Source organism: Pipistrellus kuhlii, unplaced genomic scaffold (genome assembly GCF_014108245.1).
Source record: "Pipistrellus kuhlii isolate mPipKuh1 unplaced genomic scaffold, mPipKuh1.p scaffold_m20_p_3, whole genome shotgun sequence".
In the NCBI taxonomy this organism is placed as follows: Eukaryota; Metazoa; Chordata; class Mammalia; order Chiroptera; family Vespertilionidae; genus Pipistrellus; species Pipistrellus kuhlii.
Window position 1 is genome coordinate 106,641,788 of NW_023425529.1, and position 24,032 is coordinate 106,665,819.

General features: G+C 36.4%; 1 protein-coding gene and 1 long non-coding RNA gene across 10 annotated transcripts in view; one reads left to right on the forward strand and one right to left on the reverse strand.

Annotated features, from left to right (window-relative positions):
• INTS6 (integrator complex subunit 6) overlaps positions 1-24,032 on the forward strand; it is a 94,208-nt gene that overhangs the window by 45,435 nt on the left and 24,741 nt on the right. For 8 of the 9 annotated variants that reach the window (XM_045588643.1, XM_036454535.2, XM_036454538.2 and 5 more), the window contains 3 exons: positions 11,147-11,330; positions 18,272-18,397; positions 19,974-20,128. In XM_045588643.1, the coding sequence (XP_045444599.1) occupies positions 11,147-11,330; positions 18,272-18,397; positions 19,974-20,128 (465 nt within the window). The remainder of the gene's footprint in view (positions 1-11,146; positions 11,331-18,271; positions 18,398-19,973; positions 20,129-24,032) is intronic. The other variant, XM_036454543.2, reaches the window with a different exon arrangement.
• LOC123653248 lies at positions 165-19,926 on the reverse strand. The gene is made up of 3 exons (XR_006742921.1): positions 19,915-19,926; positions 2,624-2,626; positions 165-300 (listed from the first exon to the last, which is right to left on the reverse strand). It is a non-coding gene; the product is annotated as an uncharacterized LOC123653248 (long non-coding RNA).

The window sequence follows — 24,032 nt, forward strand, 5'->3', positions numbered from 1 at the left end:
CTGAACTCATTTATTAACTTTAGTAGCTTTTTGGTGGTGTTAGGGTTTTCTATGTATAATATCATGTATAATATCATGTCATCTGTATATAAAGTCATGTCATCATGACTTTACTTCCGCCTTTCCAATTTGGATGCCTTTTATTTTTGTCTGATCACTGTGGCTAGGACTTCCAGTACTATGTTGAATAAGAGTGATAAAAGCAAACCTCCCTGTCTTGTTCCTGTTTTAGGGGAAATGGTTTTAGTTTTTGCCCATTAAGTATGATATTAGCTGTAGATTTGTCAGATATGGCCTTTACTAGGGGCCTGATGTACGAAGTAAGAAATTCGTGTGGTAGGGGTTGGGGGTAAGTCCCTCAGCCCAGCCTGCACCCTCTCCAATCTAGAACGTTCCCTCAGGGGATGTCTGACTACCAGTTTAGGCCTGATCCCACTGCTGGCTCCTAACTACTTGCCTTCCTGCCTGCTTGCCTGATTGCCCCTAACCACTCTGCCTGTCACCCTGATAGCCCCCTAAATGCTCGCCTGACGGCCTGATTGATGCCTAATTGCTCCCCTGCCGGCATGATCATCCCCAACTGCCCTCCCCTGCCAGCCCGATCACCTCCAACTGCCCTCCCCTTTGGGGCTGAGGGGACTGGGCACTGCCATCTTGTGACTGTGGACGCCATCATCTTGTGAGGCCATTGCAGTTAATTAGCATATTCCCTCTTTATTGGCTGTGGGCACTGCCTTCTTGTGAGGGCATGATGGTCAATTAGCACATTCCCTTTTATTAGATAGGATGATGTTGAGATATGCTTCCTCTATTCCCACTTTGCTCAGAGTTTTTATCAAAAAGGGTGTTGGATTTAGTTGTGCTTTTTCTGCATCTATTGATATAATCATGTGATATTTATCCTTTGTTTTGTTTATGTGATGTATCACATTTATTGATTTGCAAATATTGTACCAGCCTAGCATCTCTGGAACAGATCTCACTTGGTCACAGTGTATAATATTTTTAATATATAGCTGGATGCAATTGGCTAATATTTTGTTGAGGATTTTAGTATCTGTGTTCATCAGTATATTGGCCTATAATTCTCTTTCTTTGGAGTATCTTTATCTAGTTTTGGAATTAGGATAATACTGGCCTCATAAAAACAGGTTGAAAGTGTTTGTTTCTCTGGGATTTTTTGCAATAGTTTGAGGAAGATAGGTATTAGTTGCTAGTTGAAGGTTTAGTAAAACTCTCCTGTGAAGCCTTCTGGGCCAGGGCTTTTGTTTGCTGGGAGTTTTTGATTATTGCTTCTATTTCATCAGCAGTTATTCGCCTATTCAAGTTTTCTCATTCTCCTTGATTTAGTTTTGGGAGATCATATTTTTTGGGGGAATTTATCTATTTCATCTACATTATCCTGCTTGTTGGCATATATATAATTGTTCGTAGTATTTTCTTATAACCCTTTGTATTTCTATGGTGTCAGTTGTTACTTCTCTGTTTTTGTTTCTGATTTTAATTATTTGGATTCTCTCTCTTTGTTTCTTGATGAATCTGGTTAATGGTTTATCAATCTTTTTTATCTTTTCAAAGAACCAGCTCTTGGTTTCACTTAATTTTGTATATATTTTTTAGCCTCTATTTTTTTTTCTTCTGCTTTAACCTTTATTGTTCCATTCCCTCTACTTTCTCAGGGATTTTTTTGTTGACCTCTTTGTAATCATTTAAGTTGTAGGGTTAAAAAATTTATTATTAAATTTTATTTATTTTTTTAATAGATTTTTATTGATTTCAGAGAGGAAGGGAGAGGGACAATCTCTACTTGTTCTTATGATATTAATAATGACCTAATTACTTCGGTTACCTATTTCTTTTTAACAAATCATCCTAAATTTTAGTGGTTTAAAACAAGTTTATTATTTCTCAAGATTCTGTGGGTTGGCTTTATTCAGTTGGGGACTTAGCTGGAGCTGGAACACCCAAGATAACATTATTTATTTATTTGTCTGACCATTGCTGCTCACTGTTTTGTGGGTACCTTGCTTCTTGTCCCTGTGGCTTCTGTCTCTCCATGTGATCTGTCATCAGTCAGTAGTCTAGTTCAAGCTTCTTTACATAGCAACTGGCTCCTAAGAGGTGACAACAGAGCTGTGAGGCCTGTGTTAAGACTTAGGCCTAGAATATTTTTACCACATTCATCTACAACAATGATAAAAAAAAAAAATCATTGATGATTAATAGTTTGAGTTATTTTAATAGAGTGGAAAGACTAGAAAATAACTAGCAGATGAAGAAAAATTCATTGTCCTTCCTCTATATTTTCTCTAAACTTGAGCCAAAGAAGGCTACTATTTTCTGAATGTTTCCGGTTTCTTTCCTTGCATGGTCTTTTTCCCCTGAATGTTATTCCTCTATTTCCCCATATTAAATTTTTACACATTCTTAGAGGCTTTCCTAAAATCTTCAGTTTCTCTTCTTCTTTGTACTTAACCCTCCAATAGTCCTGAATTTTCATTTATGTTTATCCCATTGTTTATTTTTTATTATTTCTTATTTTTTTATCATGATCTTCATTCTGTATATTCCCTATAATCTGTAATAGTTTATAGATTCTTAGTAAATTTTTCATTCTTTAAACTTACTCAGATGCTGTTTTCTCTGTGAGTCTTCCCTAATTCATCCCCATATTACAATTATTTGTATACATCTTCTTGAAGGTAGGAGATTTAGTGTCTAATGTGTCACCTTTCATTAAATAATTCCTTTTTATAGCTTGATTTGTGATCCCCATTCTTATTTTATAAAAGGCCTCTAATGATAACAATTAAAAATTGAATATTAATAATGACCTAATTACTTCCTTGGTACTATTGCCAAGTTCATTGGTATTAGCCAGTGCATTAAACTCTAAAGAAAAATGATGGTTTGGTGTGTGAGGTAAAAAAAAAATTTGCAATAAATATATGGTCATGTTCTTTGTATCTTTGAATAAGAGAAGAATTTATGAGCTTATATTTTGTGGGTCTAAGAGGAAGTATGCCCTTATGCAAATTATCATTATGAGTACTGTATACTGAGCTAGATGGAATTGTTGTTATGGGTTCAACATATGGATGGTTGTTTTTCTAGTTCTGTTCTAGGTGTCAAGCAGTTTTGCAGCTCACGTTTGTGTCCTCTAAGTGAGGTCACATACAAGGGCCATAATTAGCTGCTTAGATACATAGGGACAAAACAATGCTTCCATCTCTTGGAAATAGGACCAATTAGTTCTGTGATGTTCTGGTAATGTTTTGCATGCATGACCTTGGAATTTCTGTTTGTGTGTCTACTCCACATCAATATGTGTCTTGGATGGGGAGGGACACAGAGAGGTGCTTGTGCTCTGATTATAGCCATAACTCTGCTCCTCTTGCTCTTGCACTTTCCTTATGCTGTGGGAATGGGAGTGCCTCATGCTTTCATTTTACAGATACCGTGAGGGGTGGGGAGAGGGACATAGAAAACAATCAGATAACTTTCCTTGCCCTCTTTTAAAATGGTGAGATAGACAGCCAGTAAATAGGTTATTAAAACAAGGTGGGAAGTATACTTATTAAAGGACGTATAATATGAATTACTTCACAAATAGAACCAGTTGGCAGAATATCCAAGTGCAAGAAGACACCTCTGAAGTGTTGGAATAAACCAGTCAATCCTGCCATTTATGAAAAGCTTTAATATGATCACTATTCAGGAGCCCATTAAGTTGTATGCCAGGAGAAATATGTTGGGTTCCTGATTTAAAGACATTTTAAATATAATTTTTTAAAATCTTCTTTTGCTGTTAACTTCTATTTATTTTTTACATTTGTAAGTTTAAAAAGTAAATAATATATAAGATACTCATTAGCAGAAGTTTTATAATAGTTTCTCTTAAAGTGAGTTTGTTAAAACTTTATCTCCAATCTTGTTTATTTGGCTTGGTATAATGCTTATTAAATCCTGAAATAATGCCATGTTTATGGTAGGCGCTTAGTAAATCTCTCTCTCTCTCTATATATGTGTGTGTGTGTGTGTGTGTGTGTGTGTGTGTGTGTGTATATATATATATATATATATATATATATATATATATATAAAAGCCTAAGTGACCATCTGACAGAGAGCTCTGATGTGCAGTGACCACCAGGGGGCAGACATTCTGACCGGTAGCTATGATGCGCACTGAACACCAGAAGGCAGAAGCTCAGTGCAGGTGCTGCTGAGGTGTGGTGACTTGGCATTTAAGAATCTTGGGTGACACACCCTAAACCATAGAAGAGGGAGCCCGATTCTGAGATGCGTCACCCGAGAACAATCCAGGACCCCTCGGGATGTCAGAGAGCCAATTTCAGCCCAAACCCTACAGGCCAGGCCGAGGAACCCCACCTGTGCACGAATTCGTGCACTGGATCTCTAGTAATTAAATAATTAAAATTTAAGGTAAGCCTTAGTCCAGTCTTAGCAAAGTCATGAATAATTAGTTTCTAAACCATCCTACCTAATAAATGAGTAATATGCAAATTAACCATCACACTTCTATACTCACAGCCATGCCCACCAACCAATCAGAGAGAGTATGCAAAGTAACCCCAACCAAGATGGCTGTGGCCACAGAGAGCAGGAGGGAGGCATGGGCTGCCCCCAGCGATAGAGGAAGCCAAGCTTCTGCAGCCCTGGCCGGCCTAGGCTTCCATTCCAGGCTACAAAGTTTCAATTATAGAAGATACATAAATTTCAACAGGAATGGCTGCTGCCGCAGTGCGAGCAGGATGTACTAGAGAATGGGAAGATAACAGCAAAAGGAAGAAGAGTGAATTGCCTCTTTCCATTGGATAAAAGAGTAACTTTGGGAAAGCATAGGATTGTGCTTTATAAAAACAGACAAGCAATCTAAAATGTTAATAATACTAATTAGTGGCTTAAAAATAATAGATTGATTCAGAAGTTTGTGATCTGATTTTTCCTCCCTTATAGTGGACACTTTTATAATTAAAGTATCTTTCCAGTAAATAGAATTAGTGTTTTTTAAAATCATTTGTAAGTAGGAATTATAATACTATCTGTCAAATAAAATGAACTGTGTATATCGAGGGTTTAGAACACTGTCTGCCATATACATGCAGTCCTTGGGTTACATTGGACTAGATGTATGTCGTTTTGTGGCTATTTATTTATTTAAAAAAAAAAAAGTTCCGTCATTTCAGTTTATGTCCATATGTGCTTTATGTTTTTTATTATTTATTTGACACAAGTAAAGATCAGGAATTATCTTTCTTTAAATTTTTTTTTTTTTTTTTTTTTTTTTTTTTTACTGTTTCACTTTATTACTGCTGTGTATGTGCTCCATGTGAGTGATGTAAGTGCTTATATAGGTAGGTTCTGACTTACGGTGACAATCGCTTTATATCATGCTGTAGGAACGGATCTCTGACATAACCCGAGGACCTATTGTAATAGTAAGTTTGTGGTTGTAATTAATGACTGATTTTTTAGCATTATTAGTTTAGACACTTAAATTTCATACTAAAGTTTCCTGCAATTAAGATTCAGAAAATAGCTATTATAAAACTATTTTCCTATCAACTATTCAGAAATAAAAATCCTAATAAATATCTTGATAGCCAGAACTGTGATTTTCTTTGTTTTGTTTTTTAATAAAAGTATTTTTTATTAATTTTAGAGAGAGAGAAAGGGGAGGGAGAGAGAGAGAAAAAAACATCGAATGATTCCTTCCCATATTCAGTTCTGAATGCACAACTGGGCATGTGTCCCTGACCAGGAATTAAAAGGCAACTTTTTGGTTCATGGGATGGTGTTCAAAGAACTGAGCCACATCGGCCAGGGTGCCATACTGTGGTGATTTTTTTCTTTCTTCTTTTTTCTGTTTGTTATATTATCCTTAAACACATCTCTAAACAGATTCCTTTAGGAACATAAAACCTTTCATCAGAATTCTTTAAGTAGTGGGACCATAAACACTCCACATGGAAGCAACAATATAAAAGCCGCTACCAGGTGGTTCCCAACAAGCAACGCAATGTCAATGGAATGGATCCGGATCTTGGGTCCACAATGGTGTCCTGCTGCCCACCCTGAGGACCTATTGCACTCCCCCTGCTCCTTGGAACTCCACCTGTGCACGAATTCATGCACCTGGCCTCTAGTATATTAATACTCCTTCAAATCAATAAGAAAACGGTAACTCAATTTTTAAAAAAGTAGGCAGAAATTAGGCACTTCATGAAAGAGCATAGCAAAATGGCCAAGAAATGAATGAAAGGTGTTCATCTTCTATAGATTTCAGGGAAATTCATATCCCACTATGAGTCCCCACTACACACACACCAAAATGGCTAAAATGAAAAAGACAGCCAAACTAAATGTTGAAGGAGATATGGAACAACTGGTATTCTTGGTTACTGTTTATTGGAGTATAAATTGGTACAACCATGTTGGAAAACTGGCAGTATGTAATAAAAGTAAGTATCATCATATACTATTAACCCAGCAATAATGCTTCTAGGTGCATATTCAGCAGAAATGCATATATATGTTTTCTATAAAGACATGTACTATAAATTCATGGTTTAGTTATTCATAATATACCCAAAATAGAAACAGCCCAAATGCCTATCAACATAAAACATAGGTAAGTTAAAGTATATTCCCTTCCCTCCTGCCCCACATGTGCTGTATGGCAATAAGAATGAATAACCTACACTTGTATAGAACAGTATGGATTAATCTCACCCTGTAATATTGAATGAAAGAAGTAATAAGCCAAAAAAGCAAATTCTATTTGTTATATTATCCAAAAAATACTGTTTTGAGATATGTGTTGAATTTTAGAAATCTGATTTATGAATAGATCACAGTTTATTGACTAAAGACCTGGTGCAAGATCAGGGCCAGGGAGAGACACAGGAAATTGGCCAGCTGGGAAGGGGCCGCAGAAGAGCTTCAGTGTGTGTCTGGCCCTTCTTGCTTAGTCCCGATCAGCCAGACCCCAGCAGCAAGATAACCTACTGGTTGAAGCATCTGCCTTCTTGTGGTCAGTGCATGTCATAGTAACTGGTTGACTCTCTGCCACCATAGCAAGCTGTTGAGCGGCCTTAGCATATCATTAAAATATTACACTTTGATTGGTTGAATGGCTGACCAGTTTACTGGACACTTAACATACTAGGTTTTTATTATATAGGATTATATGGATTTCCTTATTGGACTTTTAGGTTGTTTCCATTTTCTCTCTATTTAAAATAATGCTGTAGACAGTGTTCTTTTACATGGCTTCTTGTGAAAATAAACATGAGAGTTTCTCTATAATTAGAGATGACATTGCTGGGTTTTCCGGTATGCTTATCTTTAGCTAACCAGACATTACAAATTTCTCTCCAAAATGACTATATAGGAGTGATGAGAGTTCCCTATGTATGCCTATCCTTTTACTTGGTATTTTCATACTTTTAAATTTTGCTAATGTGTTGGGAGTGAAATTATATCTTTGATATTTTAATTTGTATTACCTGCTGTTAGTGTATTTGAACATCTTTTCACATATTTATAGGCCATATGGATTTCCTTGAGTATTTTTTGTGTATGTCCATTTTTCACTTTGGGGAATTATCTATTCATATTTAATGCATATTTTTCTAAAGGTTAATTTTATGTTTTCCTTATTGATTTACATGCAATTTGCTTTTCTCAAAGTCCATGTATTCAGAGAGACTTCTCTGTGATTTTAAGACATTGCTGAAATTTTAAATGTAGACTTTAGATTTGGAGTAATTCAACCCTTCTAAGAATATTTTCTTCCAGGCTTTTTATATTTTTCTTGTCCCTGTTTGTCTGCTACCACTCCTTTCTATTTAAATTAGTACATTTTAGCTATAGGGGATTTTCCTCTCTCTTCTCCAGTAATGACAGAGGGTAGTGATATGGGAATCTACACTAATAAAATAGAAAGATGCAAATTGACTATACCTCTGCTATACCCACCAGCCAATCAGAAGCAAGTATGCAAATTAACCCAACAAAGATGGCAGTGGCCATAGAGCTGGAGCATCCCTCCCTTCTCCTCACCCTCGCCCTGGTCTGCCCTGGCCTCCCCTCAAGGCTACAAAGTTTCAATTATAGAAGATAAATAAATTCCAGATAACTGCTTCCAGCCTGCCCTGGCCTTCTCCGAACAAGGAGGCACTGAAGAAAAAAGTCTGTAAAAAACACACACCATAAAAACCCTTACCCAGGCTGGCCATGCCCCCATGAAGTAAGAGTGCCTGCTGGGGGGTGTGGCCAGCCTGCAAATAGCCATTAGCCCTCACCCTGGCTGGCCTGGCACCCCAGTGTGGACCTCCACCTTGAAAGGGGTGTGGCCAGCCTGAAAACATCCCTCAGCCCCTCACCCAGGCTGCCCATGCCCCCCTAGCAGGGATCCTTACCACATAGGGGCATGGTCGGCCTGCAAATGAACACAGGCCCCTGGCCTAGGCCTTTCCACACCCAAAAGGAATCCTCCACCCTAATCTAGGGCACCCTTCAGAGCAAACCAGCTGGCCCCCACCCATGCACCTGGCTTGTATCCTATCTAATAAAAGAGTACTATGCAAATTAACCACCACTCCAATACACAAGATAGCTGCCCCCATGTGGTCAAAGATGGCTGCACTCATGTGGACACCAGATGGCCTCCACAAGATAGCCAGCAGGGGAGGGCAATTGGGAGGGACCAGGCCTGCAAGGAAGGGCAGTTGGGGGCGATCAAGCCTGCAGGGTAGAGCAGTTAGGGGCAACCAGGCCAGCAGAGGAAGGACATGACCGGACCTGCAAGGAAGGACAATTGGGGGGACCCAAGCCAGCAGGGGAGGGCAGTTAGGGTGACCAGGCCTGCAGGGGAGGGTAATTAGGGGCAAACAGGCTGGCAGGGGAGCAGTTAGGCATCAATCAGGCTGGCAGGGGAGTGTTTAGGGGGTGATCAGGCTGGCAGGCAGAAGTGATTAGGAGCAATCAGGCAGGCAGGCAGGCGAGCAGTTGGGAGCCAGCAGTCCTGCATTGTAAGAGGGATGTCCAACTGTTCGTTTAGGCCTGATCCTAGCTGGATCTCAGATTGGAGAGAGTGCAGGCTGGGCTGATGGACACCGCCTGCCCCTCCGCCCCTGCATGAATTTTGTGCACTGGGCCTCTGGTCTATACTAATAAAAGGGTAATACGCTAATTAGACTGGGAGACCTTCCAGGAGGCCTTCCAGACATTCTTCTGGACAAAGCCATGCTGTTGGGCCAAGGTAGAGGTGGTTAGAGGCCAAGAGGGGAGGGCAGTTGTGATCAGGCTGGTGGGGGGCTGGGCCTTTGAGGGTAAGCAGACCAGCAAGGGGGCCAATTGGGGGCTAGCAGGCTGTCAGTGGGAGTCGGAGGAAATCAGCACAGCAGGGTAGGGGCACTTTGGAGTGAGCAGGCCAGCAGGGGGGGTCAGTTGAGGGTAAGCTGGCAGGGGAGGCAGTTAGAGGAGAGCACACTGGCAGGAGCGGGAGGGCAGTTGCGGGTGATCAGGCTGGCTGTAGGGGCATTTGGGGGTGAGCAGGTCAGCGATGGGGGCAAGCAGGCCAGCAGGCAGAGTGGTTAGGGGCAATCAGGCAGGCAGGCAGCCAGGTGAGTGGTTAGGAGCCAGCAGGGTAGGGCAGTTAGGGGTGACTAGGCCGGCAGAGGAGGGAAGTTGGGGCGACCGGGCCTGCAGGGAAGGGCAGTCTTTATAAAAAAGGTAGCATAAACTTGGGCAATTAATTTGAAAGTGATCATTTTAGTATGTACTGTAGTTTGAAGAAAACTCCAATATTGTATAAATAAGTTCCTCGGTATGCGGATTCTGGTCTTTTTTTTTTTTTAGAAATTTTATAAGTGATAAAGACTTGTTTTTCTAAGCACTGTGTCATCACACTTAAAATACTGTTTATAATTCCAATAACATATTTCAAAATTTCCCGATTTTTACAAAAAACTTTCCTTTTGATTTTCTTTGTTTTTTTATTCTATAACAATTCCACCAACCTTCCTCACTTCCCATTCTACATTTTCATGCCATTAATTTATTGGAAGAACCAGATCATCTGTCCTGTGAATGTCTCACATTCTGGATTTGACCGATTGTTGACATGTGGTGGTGTTAAACTTGATCCTCCTATAATCCCCAGTATTCCATAAACTGGTAGTTAGGACTTGATTAGATGCAGGTTCAATCTTCCCTTTCCCTTTCTCCTTCTCTTTTCCCTTCTACTTCCCCTTCTCCTTTTTCCTTTTAATGTTTTACATCCTATTGCATTATACCCTGTCTGGTTGTTTCCATTTAGTTATGCTAAGATTGATGTGTGGATTATCTTGTTACTCTGTTGATACAGAGGTGCCCATTAGAATCACTTTAAAGCTTTTCAAGATTCTTAAGATTTTCAGATTATGATTTAGCAGGTCTATTGGGGAAGAGGTGAACCATAAAAAAAAAAAAAAAAAAAAAAAACTAACACAGAGGGTATGGGGGTTAAAAGGTGATGGGGAAAAAACAGATGCAAACAACCCCCAAACCCTCTCTGTTTTTACTGAAATGTGATAAGAATCATTACCTTTAATAACATTTAATATGCAATTAGAGTAACAAAATTTACTTTCCTGCAAATGCTTTGAAAATGTATGTTTTGTATAAAATGAAGCATATTTAAATTATTAACTGTGGAGATGTTTAGGACTGCTGCAGTGTGATAGAGAAAGTACAGACTCATACCCAGGAGGCCAAAATCATTTCTTTTCTCTGAGATCCATTTTTTTTTTAACCTAGAAAATAGGAATAAAAAGGGTGGTTTTGATAATGAAATGATTATTTGAAAACAGTCCAGCACTTGGTGGATAGTTGAATTAAAATCTGAAAAAAAAATTACAGTTCTAGATGTCTTTCTATTGAGATCTTCTGAGAAGAGCTTAAGAAAATTGAAGTAACTATCTCATGTGCTATTTTAGTTATATCTGCAAATGCTTTTGGGCTTGTTTTTTTAGTGATAGGACACTCATGATGTAGTTTTAATACAAGTGTAATTAATGTGGCCTTTTGGGAAAAGTAGCATGTGGAAATCTTATTGTTTTTTTCCCCTTACTTTCAGCTCCATTTACCTCTTAATTCTCCTTTGCCTGGAAGTGAATTGACCAAGGAACCTTTTCGTTGGGATCAGAGACTCTTTGCATTAGTGTTGCGGTTGCCTGGCACCATGTCAGTAGAATCAGAACAGTTGACAGGTGTGCCTTTAGATGACTCTGCAATCACACCAATGTGTGAAGTGACAGGCGGTAAGTTTTTTGCTGGCAGTAATTTAGTGACTTAAAGCAGAGTTTACCTGAATGTTTTAAAATGTACATTTCAAAAACTCCATGTTTGTTTTTGTCTAACAAGTTATAATATTAGTAATTAGTAGTCACATATAGTTTTAAAACTATATTGATGAAGGTCTGTGCCTTGATTTGAATAGGATATGAATACTTTTGGATCTAATAATGAATGGTAATTTTTTCTGCCCATAGAAAGTGCTGGTATTTGAAGTTGTTAAACTTATTTTCTTACCTAAAAGATTGCCAATGATTTACAAATGTCATGGAATTATTTTTTGTGAAAAATGTTTGAAAATCATATCAATATCCATTAAGCATGTAATGATTAAAGCCTGGTTAAATGTAATTTTTCCCAGAGGCAAAGAGGAAGCTAGATGTGTTAGAGGAAACGCAGGTAGTTAGGTCTTACCCAGCTAGTCCAGGTAATCAATATGCTAAGTTAACAATGTAATAGTCTCAGAACTTCTTTATTGTGGAATTAGCGAACAGGTGGATTAATTCATATAAGTATGTATTGAGTACCTAGTGTGTACCAAGCACTGTTCTATGACTTCAGTAGTGAATATGACAGATGTAGTAGTTTTGCTTTCATGGGGCATTTTATTATAGTTCTTATTGAAGGAATTTAACAGTAAAATGTCCAAGTCTGGCATACCACTATTTCACCTTGTCAGGGACCCGTGGCATAGTCTCTAGACATAGTTGGTAATACTTTTTGAGATTCCTTCATAGCCAGCTATATAAGTTAAAGACAAATATAAGGTCTAATTGATACTTTAGATGCCTTCTAAAATTTCACTGGTGTTGGACATCTTCAAAATTCACAGATAAAATGGTATGTAAAGTAGGAAGTTGTTATTCTATTATTAAATGTTCTCATTTAATAGAAGTATTTTTTCCTGAACGCGTATAATACCTTCACAATTTAATTTACAAAAGAAAAAAAGACGTATATACACAATTTAAAGGGAAACCTATCTGTCATCTAAACTTGAAGAATCACTGCTAACAATTCTCTGTGCATGGATATTATTTTTCAGTGACAGCCCCAATTGTTTCTGTGCGTGGATGCACATTTGTATTCAGGAAATATTAGTTTTCAGCCTTGCTAAAATCCTGATTTTTTTTTTAACTCTAGGTTTTTTACTTAACAGATTGAAAAAGGCCATTAAGGCTGTAATTAAAACATTCTCACCTTGGAAATTCCTTACTGTAAATTACTTAGTTTGTACTTAGAATTATGGTAAAGTTATGGACTACATGTACTTCTAGCATTGAGAATATTTAGAGTGTGAAATGAAGTGAGTAGTATAATCAAAAAGAGTCTGAAAAGAACTTAAGGCCTCATGTAGTAGTTAACGTCCTTGCCTTTGGGCAGTAATATACTAAAGTTATGTCTAAAGTTATGTTGTTTATTCTTTGAAAGAACATCTCTAGAGGAGAAGATTCCAAAGTCACCCTTGGTAATATCTCTTAATGACCCAGAAACCTTAGTTAGTTAAAAAATGAGGAAACTTTTCCCAAATATACATCCTGAAATACTAGTTTATTTCCCTCTTTCCATGCTCTTGCTAGCAATAATGGGAAGTGGCTGAAATGCTTTTCATATCTATGTATATAAAACCCTAAGTGACCATTCGACCTGTCAGTATAACACGCACTGATCACCAGGAGGCAGATGCTCGATTCAGGAACTGCCCCCTGGTGGTCAGTGCAGTGTTGGCAGCAGGCTCAGTAGGGCCAGGATGAGCAGGAGTGGCACGGCGCCTGACTCGGGCTCCTCCCTGGCTATCTGCCACTTTGCACACTACTACATCTCTCAGGGCATGTTGGACTGCCGGTTTCACCCCAGCCCCCCCAAATTGGGCCAAAACCGGCAGTCTGACATCCCCCAAGGAGTCTCAGATTGTGAGAGGGTGCAGGCCAGGCTGAGGAACCCCACCAGTGTATGAATCTGTGCACTGGGCCTCTAGTATCTCAATAATATGTTTTCTTATTTATTTTTCACTAAAGAAAGTTTTGAGGATTAAAATATAAAAAAGGTAGAAAGAACAGAAAATGCTAATATCCATTGGTATTGCACTATGTAATATGTAATCACTACTAATACTTGTGCACTTTTTCTTGTGCATTTTTAAAGACTTAATGATATGAGTAGCATGTATACATTTATTTTTCTCATTGTAGAATAATTTATGTTCATTGAGGAAAAAATTGGAAAGAAATTTGCCTGTGTTGCCAAAATAATGATTAATATTTTGTTATATTTTTTATGTATGCTTTTTAAAAATTTTTGTAATTGTTGTAAGCATTTTTCTTTACCATGTAATTAATGAGTACCCACTCTAGGCCAATTAACTATTCTCTTTAAAAATTTTTTTTGTTTATTGATTTTAGAGAGACAGAGGGAGAGAGAGAGACATTAAAAATATTTTACATGTTTTTGACAATCAAACCTTATTCTTTAGAGAAAATTATGGATCATCCCACCAAGAAAGTTCAACTCTTTCTGTGATAACAAAGTTGCCTCCAGCATTTATTATTGATTTCAGAGAGGAAAGGAGAGGAGAGATAGAAACATCAATGATGAGAGAAAAATCATTGATTGGCCCCTGCATGCCTCCTACTGGGGATTGAGCTAGCAACCTAGGCATGTGTCCTTGACTGGAATCGAACCTGGGATCTTTCAGTCTGCAGACCAATGCTCTATCCACTGAGCAAACCAGCTAGGGCCAAATAACTATACTTGATGCAGCAGGAACAATAGTCAGAAAGCTTACATTTTTGGACTGTCTAACATGAAAGCATGTAAAATGAATAAATATTGTAGGAAGTGCTTCTTTCTGTGAAGAAAAAAATAGGGTAAGGGTTTAGAAAATAAGTTGAGAAAGACAGTGAATATTCTTGGGAAGTCTTCTGAGGATGTGCTCCATTTTTTAAAAACCATATACCTAAGACATATGCTTACTCCTGTTTGAATCACTTTGAAATATTGCTTATCCTTGGAGATCATTATCATGTGTATAGAAGTAAACAAAACAACAGATTTAAAAATAAATTACGTTTCCATATTTCTAATCTTGAAGTTAATGTCACTTATTTGAATAGAAATTGAATCTGCCCTGGTGTGTCTTAAAAAATATTAATCTGGCTAAACTATTGTTACAGCATGTTCATCCACCGTCAGTTTTTCAATTAAGGTGTAATTGACATACAACATTATGTTACTTCAGTTGTACAACATAAGTGAGTTAATATTTGTGTATGTTGAGAAATGATCACTACAACAAGTGTAACATACGAGTAGAGATCTGAATAATGAGGTAAAGGAAGATCTAGGCAGAAGAAATAGTAAGGGAAGGAGCATGCTCTGTATTTTCAGAGCAACAGGAAGGATGATGTTACTAGAGCTTACATGGGAAGAAGTAGAGAGTAACAGGTGTAGAGATGTAGGCAAGGACCAAATATTAAATACCCTTTTAGGTCATAATAAATATTTTCTATTTTCCTACCGCAAGTAGAAGCCATTACAGGTCTTTTTATAGGAGGTGACATCTGATTTCTATTTCACTTCAGTTCCTAGATGAAAATATACTGTAAAGTGGCAAGAATTGAACAGGGACTAGTAAGAGATGATTGTACTTTGATTTAAAGTGCTAGGTTTGGAGGTGATAAGGAGATCTGATGCAAAGGAGAATCGAGGATAAGGACAATGAGGGAAGAAGGAATCAAGGATGATTCCTAAATTATCCAGTTGGCCTGAACAAGGGAAAGTAAACGGACTTGTCTGAGTACACTGGGGAGAAGCAGGTGTTGGGGAGACAGGGGGATGATATCAGATTTTTAAAAATGCCTAAGACATGTCAGTGGAAGTATCGAGGATGAAAAGCATTTCATAAAAATTATAAAACAATTTGTAGAGTAAATTAGTTTAACTTAGACTCTGTTAAGGACTGTTGCCTAACTTAGAAATGTTTCTTTTGTTTCTTATACTAAAATGCTAATTCTAGTAGACTTCAGTGAGAAAGTTATATATATTTTTTTCACTTTCTGCCTTCAAGCTCCTATATTTAGATTTTAATTTTAATTTTGGTCGATTCTACATAACCGCAAGTGATCCAGCTTTTTGGCTTGAAGTTGTGAGTTTTCTGCACAAATATAATTAGTGATCCTAGAAACTTTATGCTTCAAAGTATCATCCATTCCAATGGGTGAGATTTTACATAGAGAATAAGAGAAACATTCTGTAAGATATAGGCTCACTTTGTAAAAATGGCAAAACTTGCTATTTCTCTTTAACTTTCAAAAGAACTAATGAATTTTCGTTAATTGCCAAGTGACTCAAGTTATTCACACTCAAGTTTATTCACTTTTTCTCTAATTTTTATTAAACATCTTTGTCACCGTATTTTTCGGACCATAAGACGCTCCGGACCATAAGACTCACCAGTTTTTAGAGAAGGGAAATGAAGAAAAAAAGATTCTGAAACAAATAGTGTCCTAAAATATTTTATGTGCATTAAAACCCAACATCACAGTCATAAACACATGTAATCAACCCTGTAAAGTAGGGGTGTCGAACTCAATCAGAGAAGGGGCCAAAATCTAAAATCCAGCCTAAATTGCGGGCCGAATGGTTTACTGAACAGTCATAAACTGTCATTGTGATGGAAACACAGCGGAGTGCAGTGATGACAGCCTGGTGAGGGCCAAATTGCAAGGCCTGGTGAGACGGATTTGGCCCGCGGGCCTTGTGTTTGACACATGTGCTGTAAAGTAAACAGCAGCATTTAGAACCATTTTAGAGCCGGGCAAGCACACAGAGACCACACAGAGCCGGGCAAGTAAAAAAACTTTTTTTTTAAAGTATATGTGTAGGCTATATTTGGACCATAAGACGCAGGGACTTTTCCCCCCCACTTCTGGGGGGGGGAAAGTGCATCTTATGGTCCGAAAAATACGGTAGTAATTTTATTTCATGCTAAGATCATAACTCATTTACTTACATTTTCCTAATCAGTTAATTGATGACACAGTTAGGGGGTAGAGAGAATTCCCACAATTTCACACTTAAAAACTTTTGTTTTTTAATGGCATCTTAGGAATATGCTTAAGTTTCATGAAATAAGATATATACTATAGTCTTCTACATACTTTGTGTATTAAAATGGTCAGCCTTTTAAAGTATTGTTTTTTGTACATTTTAAATTGACTGAGAAAAATAATTCACGAATTCTTTCCATTAAGTGTGACTCCATATAGACATTCTGTTTTAAATATTGATTTCAAATTTTCGAAGAACAAAGTATATCCAGGCTTAAGTTTCTAATATTCTAAGGATTTGAATCTTAGCTGTACTAGGGTACTAACTTGGATAAATTAGTTAGCCTCTGTGTGCTTTAGTTTTCTTATTTCTTATTGGGAGAAAGTAGCCCAGGGATTGTTGCTAGGATTAAATAAATTAATATGATGATTAGAATGGTGCCAGGCACATAGACACTCTGTAATTGGTAGATATTTTTATGATTCCAACTATCATTATTGTACAATGATAAGTTATTTGTTATATGATACTTGCTTTCTAAGTAAAGCTGACTGAGGATTTGAATCACACTACTGCCTAATGTTCTCTTTTCTGAATAGCCTTTAGCAAATCCCATGTTAAATATAAATTGATAAGGATAATTTGGTATGTCAGATACAATAATATAGTCATGTTTGGTTGAATTGTTGAATTTGTAAAATTCCATATTAAGCTCATTGCAAATTGTAAGATGTTTAAAGATTATTTTAGTTGTTAAGATTTTTAGTATTGGACTGTATTAATACATATAATAGAAGTATGGTACAAATTAAATATGTAATTATAAATTTTATAGTAACAGGTGAAATTAATTTTAATAAATTTTAATTTAATATATATAAAATATTATTTCCACGTCAAATCTATATTTAAAATTGTTGAGACATTTTATGTAATTTTTATATTAAAACTACTAAATCAGGTATATATTTTATACTTAATGTACATCTCAATTTTTAGTTTTCAGTAGCCTTGTGTGGCCAGTGACCACATATGGGATAACACACACACACACACACACACACACACACACATATATATTGAAAATTTCTGTTTAAGGGATCATTTTATTAGTGTTTTTTTTTTTCTGAATTACTAGCATTTTAATGCTGCTGAACTAAAAATCCTATAGATTTAAAATATTCAAAAGGGAAATTTATTTAAGATAGGTGATTTTCAAGCATGTAAGCCAAATGAGTTTAGAAAAGCACATTCTACCACTTATATGTTAAAGAGATGTAATTCCCAAGTATGTGAGCCAAGTGAAATTCAGAAAAGCAAAGGCATTATCTTTATATTAAAATGCAAATATTTAAAATAAGCAATAACTGTCAGCAGATCAATTAAGTGATCTATGTGCTTAGCATTAATTTTATTGATAATACTTGTTAAGCAAGAGTAAGGTTTTGGGGGAGTTGGATCCTAGAGGTTGTATATGTACTACTATAATAAAGAAAAATTAATAATATTGGGTAACAGTTGGAGATAGTTTTTTATATCTATATTTTTGAAATCACACTTTATATAATATATAATAAGTAAAGTATGACATTGTTGTTGTGGTTTGTTCAGAACGAGATCTCTATTTTCCATGTACCCATATTGGAAGGAGAAAATTTAAAGACTCTCACAACATGAAATTGTTGGTTTATTGAAAATTACTTATTTTGTTCATTCTTGGCATAAGATAATGAAATAAGCTTTTCCAGTGAACTTTTGTAAATATACTGTCAGAAAACCCACTATTATTCTTTCTTACTAAAGGTAGGAATTACTACAACTGACTAGTTCACTTTATTTTATTTTTTCTTAATCTCAGGTCGCTCTTACTCTGTATGTTCTCCAAGAATGCTTAATCAGTGTCTGGAGTCCTTGGTGCAGAAAGTGCAAAGTGGAGTGGTAATAAACTTTGAAAAAGCAGGACCAGATCCTTCCCCTGTAGAAGGTACTATCACACTTTTCTTATAAACATTCTAAATTTGCTATATTAGTTATTCAACTAGAATTGAAAAATAAGAGCCATAGACTTTTTTAAGCATTTATAGATGAGCAACCTCATATTTTCTTTTTAGTGTTATAATGTTGTCTCTCTCCTGTATATATGCTTCTCCTATGTCCCTTTATTCACAGGAGTGAACTCTAGGTGTTTAATTCCTTAACACTATTTTCTCTAAGGATCAAACTGGCCAGAACCAAATGGTTTACGTGGTTCCAAACATGAGGAGCCAGCCTTTACCATTAAGCTGGATTATTTAACTTCAGCTAAGCTCCACCTAGCTTTACTCTATGAATCCAATATTCTATGATCATGAACTATTTATATTAGAAGGTATAAAGAGTTACCTTAGAACCAATGGACAACCATTAACATCTGGATCCTCTGCATTATACAATGGAGCTTATAACAAGAATTAGAAAGTTGTTAATGACACTTGGCAGAGGTGATCCACAGGGTGGGAGAAGAGAAAGGTCATAGAGATGAAAAAATGGGTATCCTCAGGAGGGGGATTATAGTAAAGGAGCAGAAGACAGTTAAGATTATACAAATTATATCATTGTTTCTGTTTTTAAAATTTTTAATTGAATTGTTAGGCATGGAATGTATTTATATTATTTTAGTACTTGGCTTAAAGTTAGGCACTAAACAAATGTTTAGTTGAAGAGAGTTGCTATTTTGGTAGAATTATTTCAGATTAAAGGTAAGTACTTCAAATCTGGATTTGCATATTACCGTATTTTTCGGACCATAAGACGCTCTGGACCATAAGACTCACCAGTTTTTAGAGAAGGGAAATGAAGAAAAAAAGATTCTGAAACAAATAGTGTCCTAAAATATTTTATGTGCATTAAAACCCAACATCATAGTCATAAACACATGTAATCAACCCTGTAAAGTAAACAGCAGCATTTAGAACCATTTTAGAGCCGGTCAAGCACACAGAGCCGGGCAAGTAAAAAAACTTTTTTTTTAAAGTGTAGGCTATATTTGGACCATAAGACGCAGGGACTTTCTCCCCCCCCCCCACTTCTGGGGGGAAAAAAGTGCGTCTTATGGTCCAAAAAATACGGTAAGTTTTTCTTTAGTTATTAGGCTTTAGTTAAAATGATTACTTTTTTTAGCAATACTTATCTAGTATTTCCTAAGCCAACCACAATGATGAAAATATTGAGTAGTATTTACCTTTATCATCTGGTGGGGGAAACATATCATTCATTAAATAACTATTTACCATGAAGTATGTTTTACATATTCTGATTGGACAAGCAAATGATACTATGAGCCCTCCTTTCAACTGCTGAACTCATAGTTGGCATTTATAGACTTTACTCTCTAGTGAATTTTAATCTCATGTAAATGTTAAGCAGTTGTGATAGTATTGTACCATTTAAGAAAACTAGGCAAATTCAGAATTGAACAACTATTGGGACATTTTTATTAAGTAATAATAGATATAATTGAACTTTTGATATTTTCTCTCCTTAATGATACATGCTTTTTTATGTCAATTTCTTTGCTATAGATGGGCAGCCAGATATATCAAGGCCTTTTGGATCTCAGCCTTGGCATAGCTGTCACAAACTCATATATGTCAGGCCAAATCCCAAAACTGGGGTTCCTATAGGTCATTGGCCTGTTCCAGAGTCTTTTTGGCCAGATCAGAATTCTCCAACATTAGTAAGTACCAGAGAAACTGTGGCTTTGTAATAGTAGCCATGTAGTTGTTTTTCATACTAGTTTTACTATTATCAGTTAAATGTGTGGCTAGTTTACAGGAATTAGACAAATGTTCAAAGTGCTATGATAAGCTATTAGTTGCTTTAGTATACTGTATTGTTTGTTATGTATAATGGAAAAAAAGCATCTGTTTTCTTTAGAATCTAATACTATGTTTATGTTTTTATTATTAGCATCTGTGTACAGAATCATAAATATAAGGAGTTTCTCTTTGGATTCTAAACATAATGTAACATAAAATTTGTCTTGGAGATATAATTTGGATCTTAAGTGAAGGCTTCCACAATAATTTTGATAGTTTGCTTTCAATCTTTTAGGAGTTAATCTTACAAATTCATGTTGACTTGCATGGTTTTAGTTATATTCAGTGTTGTCAGTCTAGAGATTTAAGATAAAAAAGATTTTCTGGTCTTGTTTATATGAATTATTATTATTATTATTTAAAATATATTTTTATTGATTCAAAGAGGAAGGGATATGGAGAGAGAGAAAGAAACATCAATGATGAGAGAGAATTATTAATTGGCTGCCTTCTGCATTGGGGATTGAACCGTGACCTCCTGGTTCATAGATCGACACTTGACCACTGAACCACACCAGCAGGGCTACATGAATTATTTTTTAGAAACAGTAAGACTTGCCATAGCTAATTGGCTATGTCGATAGAGTGTCAGCCTGCAGACTGAAGAGTCTAGGGTTTGATTCCAGTCAAGGGCCCACACCTCTGTTCCAGGCTCCTCCCTGGCCTAGGCCCTGGCCCAGGCTTGTGCAGGAGGCAGCTAATCAATGTGTTTCTCTCACATCGATATTTCTCTCTGTCTTTCCCTCTCTTTTCCATTCTCTCTAAAAAACAAAGGAAAAATATCCTCGGGCGAGGATTAAAAAAAAGAAACTTATTCAGATTTTAAGCAGTCTTAAATATTTCATATAGCTATCATTTGTGAATTAAACTGAATCCTATTTGACACCTTTTATATTTTAAACCTATATGAACTTTATAGGATAATATTTACTTTCAATCTACACAAGATCTATAAAGTGATGTTTCCTTTATTCACTTGGGGTTTAATGAAATTAAGGTCTTATAAATTTCAGTGAGGTATCTTCTTTATTCCTTTTTTTTTTTTTTTTCCTGATTGAACCATCATAATTTTTCCAGTCTAGCCTTATAGAGAAATTTTCAATTTCTTCATTTTACTTTCTCCTCTGGAGCTCTTTCAACTCTTATAGAACAGATTACATATTTGTATGAAGTATTGTCTGGTTGATTATTCAGTCTGTAGTCTTTATTTAATACTTACAGTAGTCGGGTCTTAATATAAATTCAAAATCAGGATCACAAGCAATATCTATTAACATTACTCTTGTTGTCTATTGCAAATTATTACAAGCCATAGAGGAATTTGAAGTGTGGATAGGATTTCAGTAGGGGGAGGAAATAGTATGAGAAAAAAAGTATGGAAATAAAAAAAGAATAAGGTATATTTAGAGGAAAACAAGTATATTCCTGAGAAATGTGGGTCATGACACATATTGAGAGTACTATTGAATGAGCCAAATTGTTCATTACTTTAAGTGCAGGGTTAAGGAATTTAAGCCTTTTTCAGTGGGACTGAAAGAACAACTGACGACATGTTTTTACAGACTGCTGCTCTAGGAAAATTGATCTGGTGGTGGTTCTTTGCAGGAAAAGTAGATGTGTTGGGAGGTAGTCAGGTTTCCTATTGGGTTATTGCTATAGTTCACATAAGAGATATTAAGAGTTTGGATTAAGATGGATAGAAGAAAGAATCATAAGATGATAATGGGAAGACTTGGCAAAATTTAGTGACTAAAGGATATTAGAGGGAAATAAATTTTTATTTCAAATAAAAAGTATTGAAAATAAGTGATTTATTAGAGACTGATTCTGTATTTGAATCATGGCTTTACCAATTATTAGCTAACCCTTAATTTCCTATCTGTTAAATAATTATAATAGCTGCTATCTCATAGGCTTCTTTGGAGGATTAACTGAAATAATGCAAAATTTGTTTGTCAAATTCTAGAGGAATTTCCTCTGCCTCTCTTTTCCTCTTGACCTCAATATTTTCATCCAAAAAACAATTGAGTTTCATGGACTGAATAAGCAATGTGTTACATACAACTTAGGCACAGGAGCACAAGATGAATAAAACGCAGTGCTCACCCTGTTGAACCTAACCATTTTATAGGAAGGTCAGACATATAAACATAGTAACATAGTAGAGTACAGTGTGTTAACTGTAATAGAGGGGCAGAGCAGAACCCAGAGGAGGTGGTGCCTAATTGCCTGGTATTTGTTTGGGATACAGTGAAGGAGTATAAGGAAATAAGTCTTTTAGTGGTTGATACTTGCCAGTTCAGACTTTAAAACTTTATTTGCAATATGCAAGGGAGAAAATAACAAAGCAGTCAAGATAACATGTGCAACACAGGGGCATGATAGATGATGATCTATTTGAGCAGTTGCAAGTAGTTTGGCATGGCTAGAGCACAGAGTTTACACAGTATGGTGGTTGAAAGGCAGATGGGGACCAGATCATTAAGGATCTTCGTGTATAATAAAAGTCTGGACCCTATTTTTAGGTGATTGGTTATTTTATCAAATACTTTCAGGTAGGGTCATTACATGATTATATATATTTCATGGCCATTGGATTAGAGGATGCTGACTAATTAGGGGAACTAATTAAAAATAAGCAGTTATACAACTCTTGTCTGAGAAATGAAGACATGAATTAGAGTGATAAGAAATAGAAGATAAATTTCTAGAGAGTTGGGAATTTAGTATAGACCGAGGGTAGTAACTAAATACTGAGCACTTGCCATGTTTGTATTCTGCTAAGTGGCTTGGAATTTATGGATTCTTTATCTAGGTCTTTGTGACAGTTAAATATGGAGGATAAATAGGAGATATTTAGGATAATATCTAGGTCTTTAGGTTTTCTGGTTTGGAGAAGAAATAAATTGGATAATAATGTGTCTGAGGGACCTATAGGAGATTTAGTTTGTCTATCATGCAGTTGGATAAATACGAGAAATGAAAGGGATCTGGTCCCAACACAGATTTGGGAGCCACCAGTGTATACATAGTAACTGAGGCTGAGAGTCCTTTATAGCTATTAAATTTTAAAGTATATCTTCATAGCTCATATTTTCTTCACCAATTTTCAATTGGTGAGATTTTATTTTCCATTTTCCAACAATTATTATTAGTTAAGTCGTGATTCAAGATCCCAGGATGGGGATCACCAAGTATCCAGGGCTTGCTTCTTCACCCTGGCGGAAGGATGAAGGACAGAGGAGAGGTGTGTGGAGGCAGTTCAGATCTTCTCAGGAATCATGACTTCTGCCTGGTGTTTGTGGCCTAGGCTGACACACCCAGGATATGGGACAGGGGTACTTGTACATATACCAGTAACATTCATATACGGAGACATCTCCCCCAGATGGCCAGCAGCTTCCTGTCCAGTTCTGGCTGAGGAAGTGGCTGTCAGAGGGGCAGTCTGGTAGATCTTGATTTTGGCCTTGATGTCTTCTGCAATGTTGCTTGACTTCTAAAGATGCCCCTTGTAGCTGGTTGGAGCTCAGTAACCCTCAATAAAGACCAATAAGATTTTTAGGAAGGAAACTATTAAGGGGAAAATAGAGTAACATGCTCCCACCCTTTTTTTCCTTTGAAGTATTACATTTTTTTGTATCTCCAGAAGTAGGGTGTATAAACCACAGGGATAACCAAAACACTCTACCACAATAGGCAAAGAATACATTAAAACTTTTAATATGTACCTATACATTTATACATACTTAATAATTTATAAAT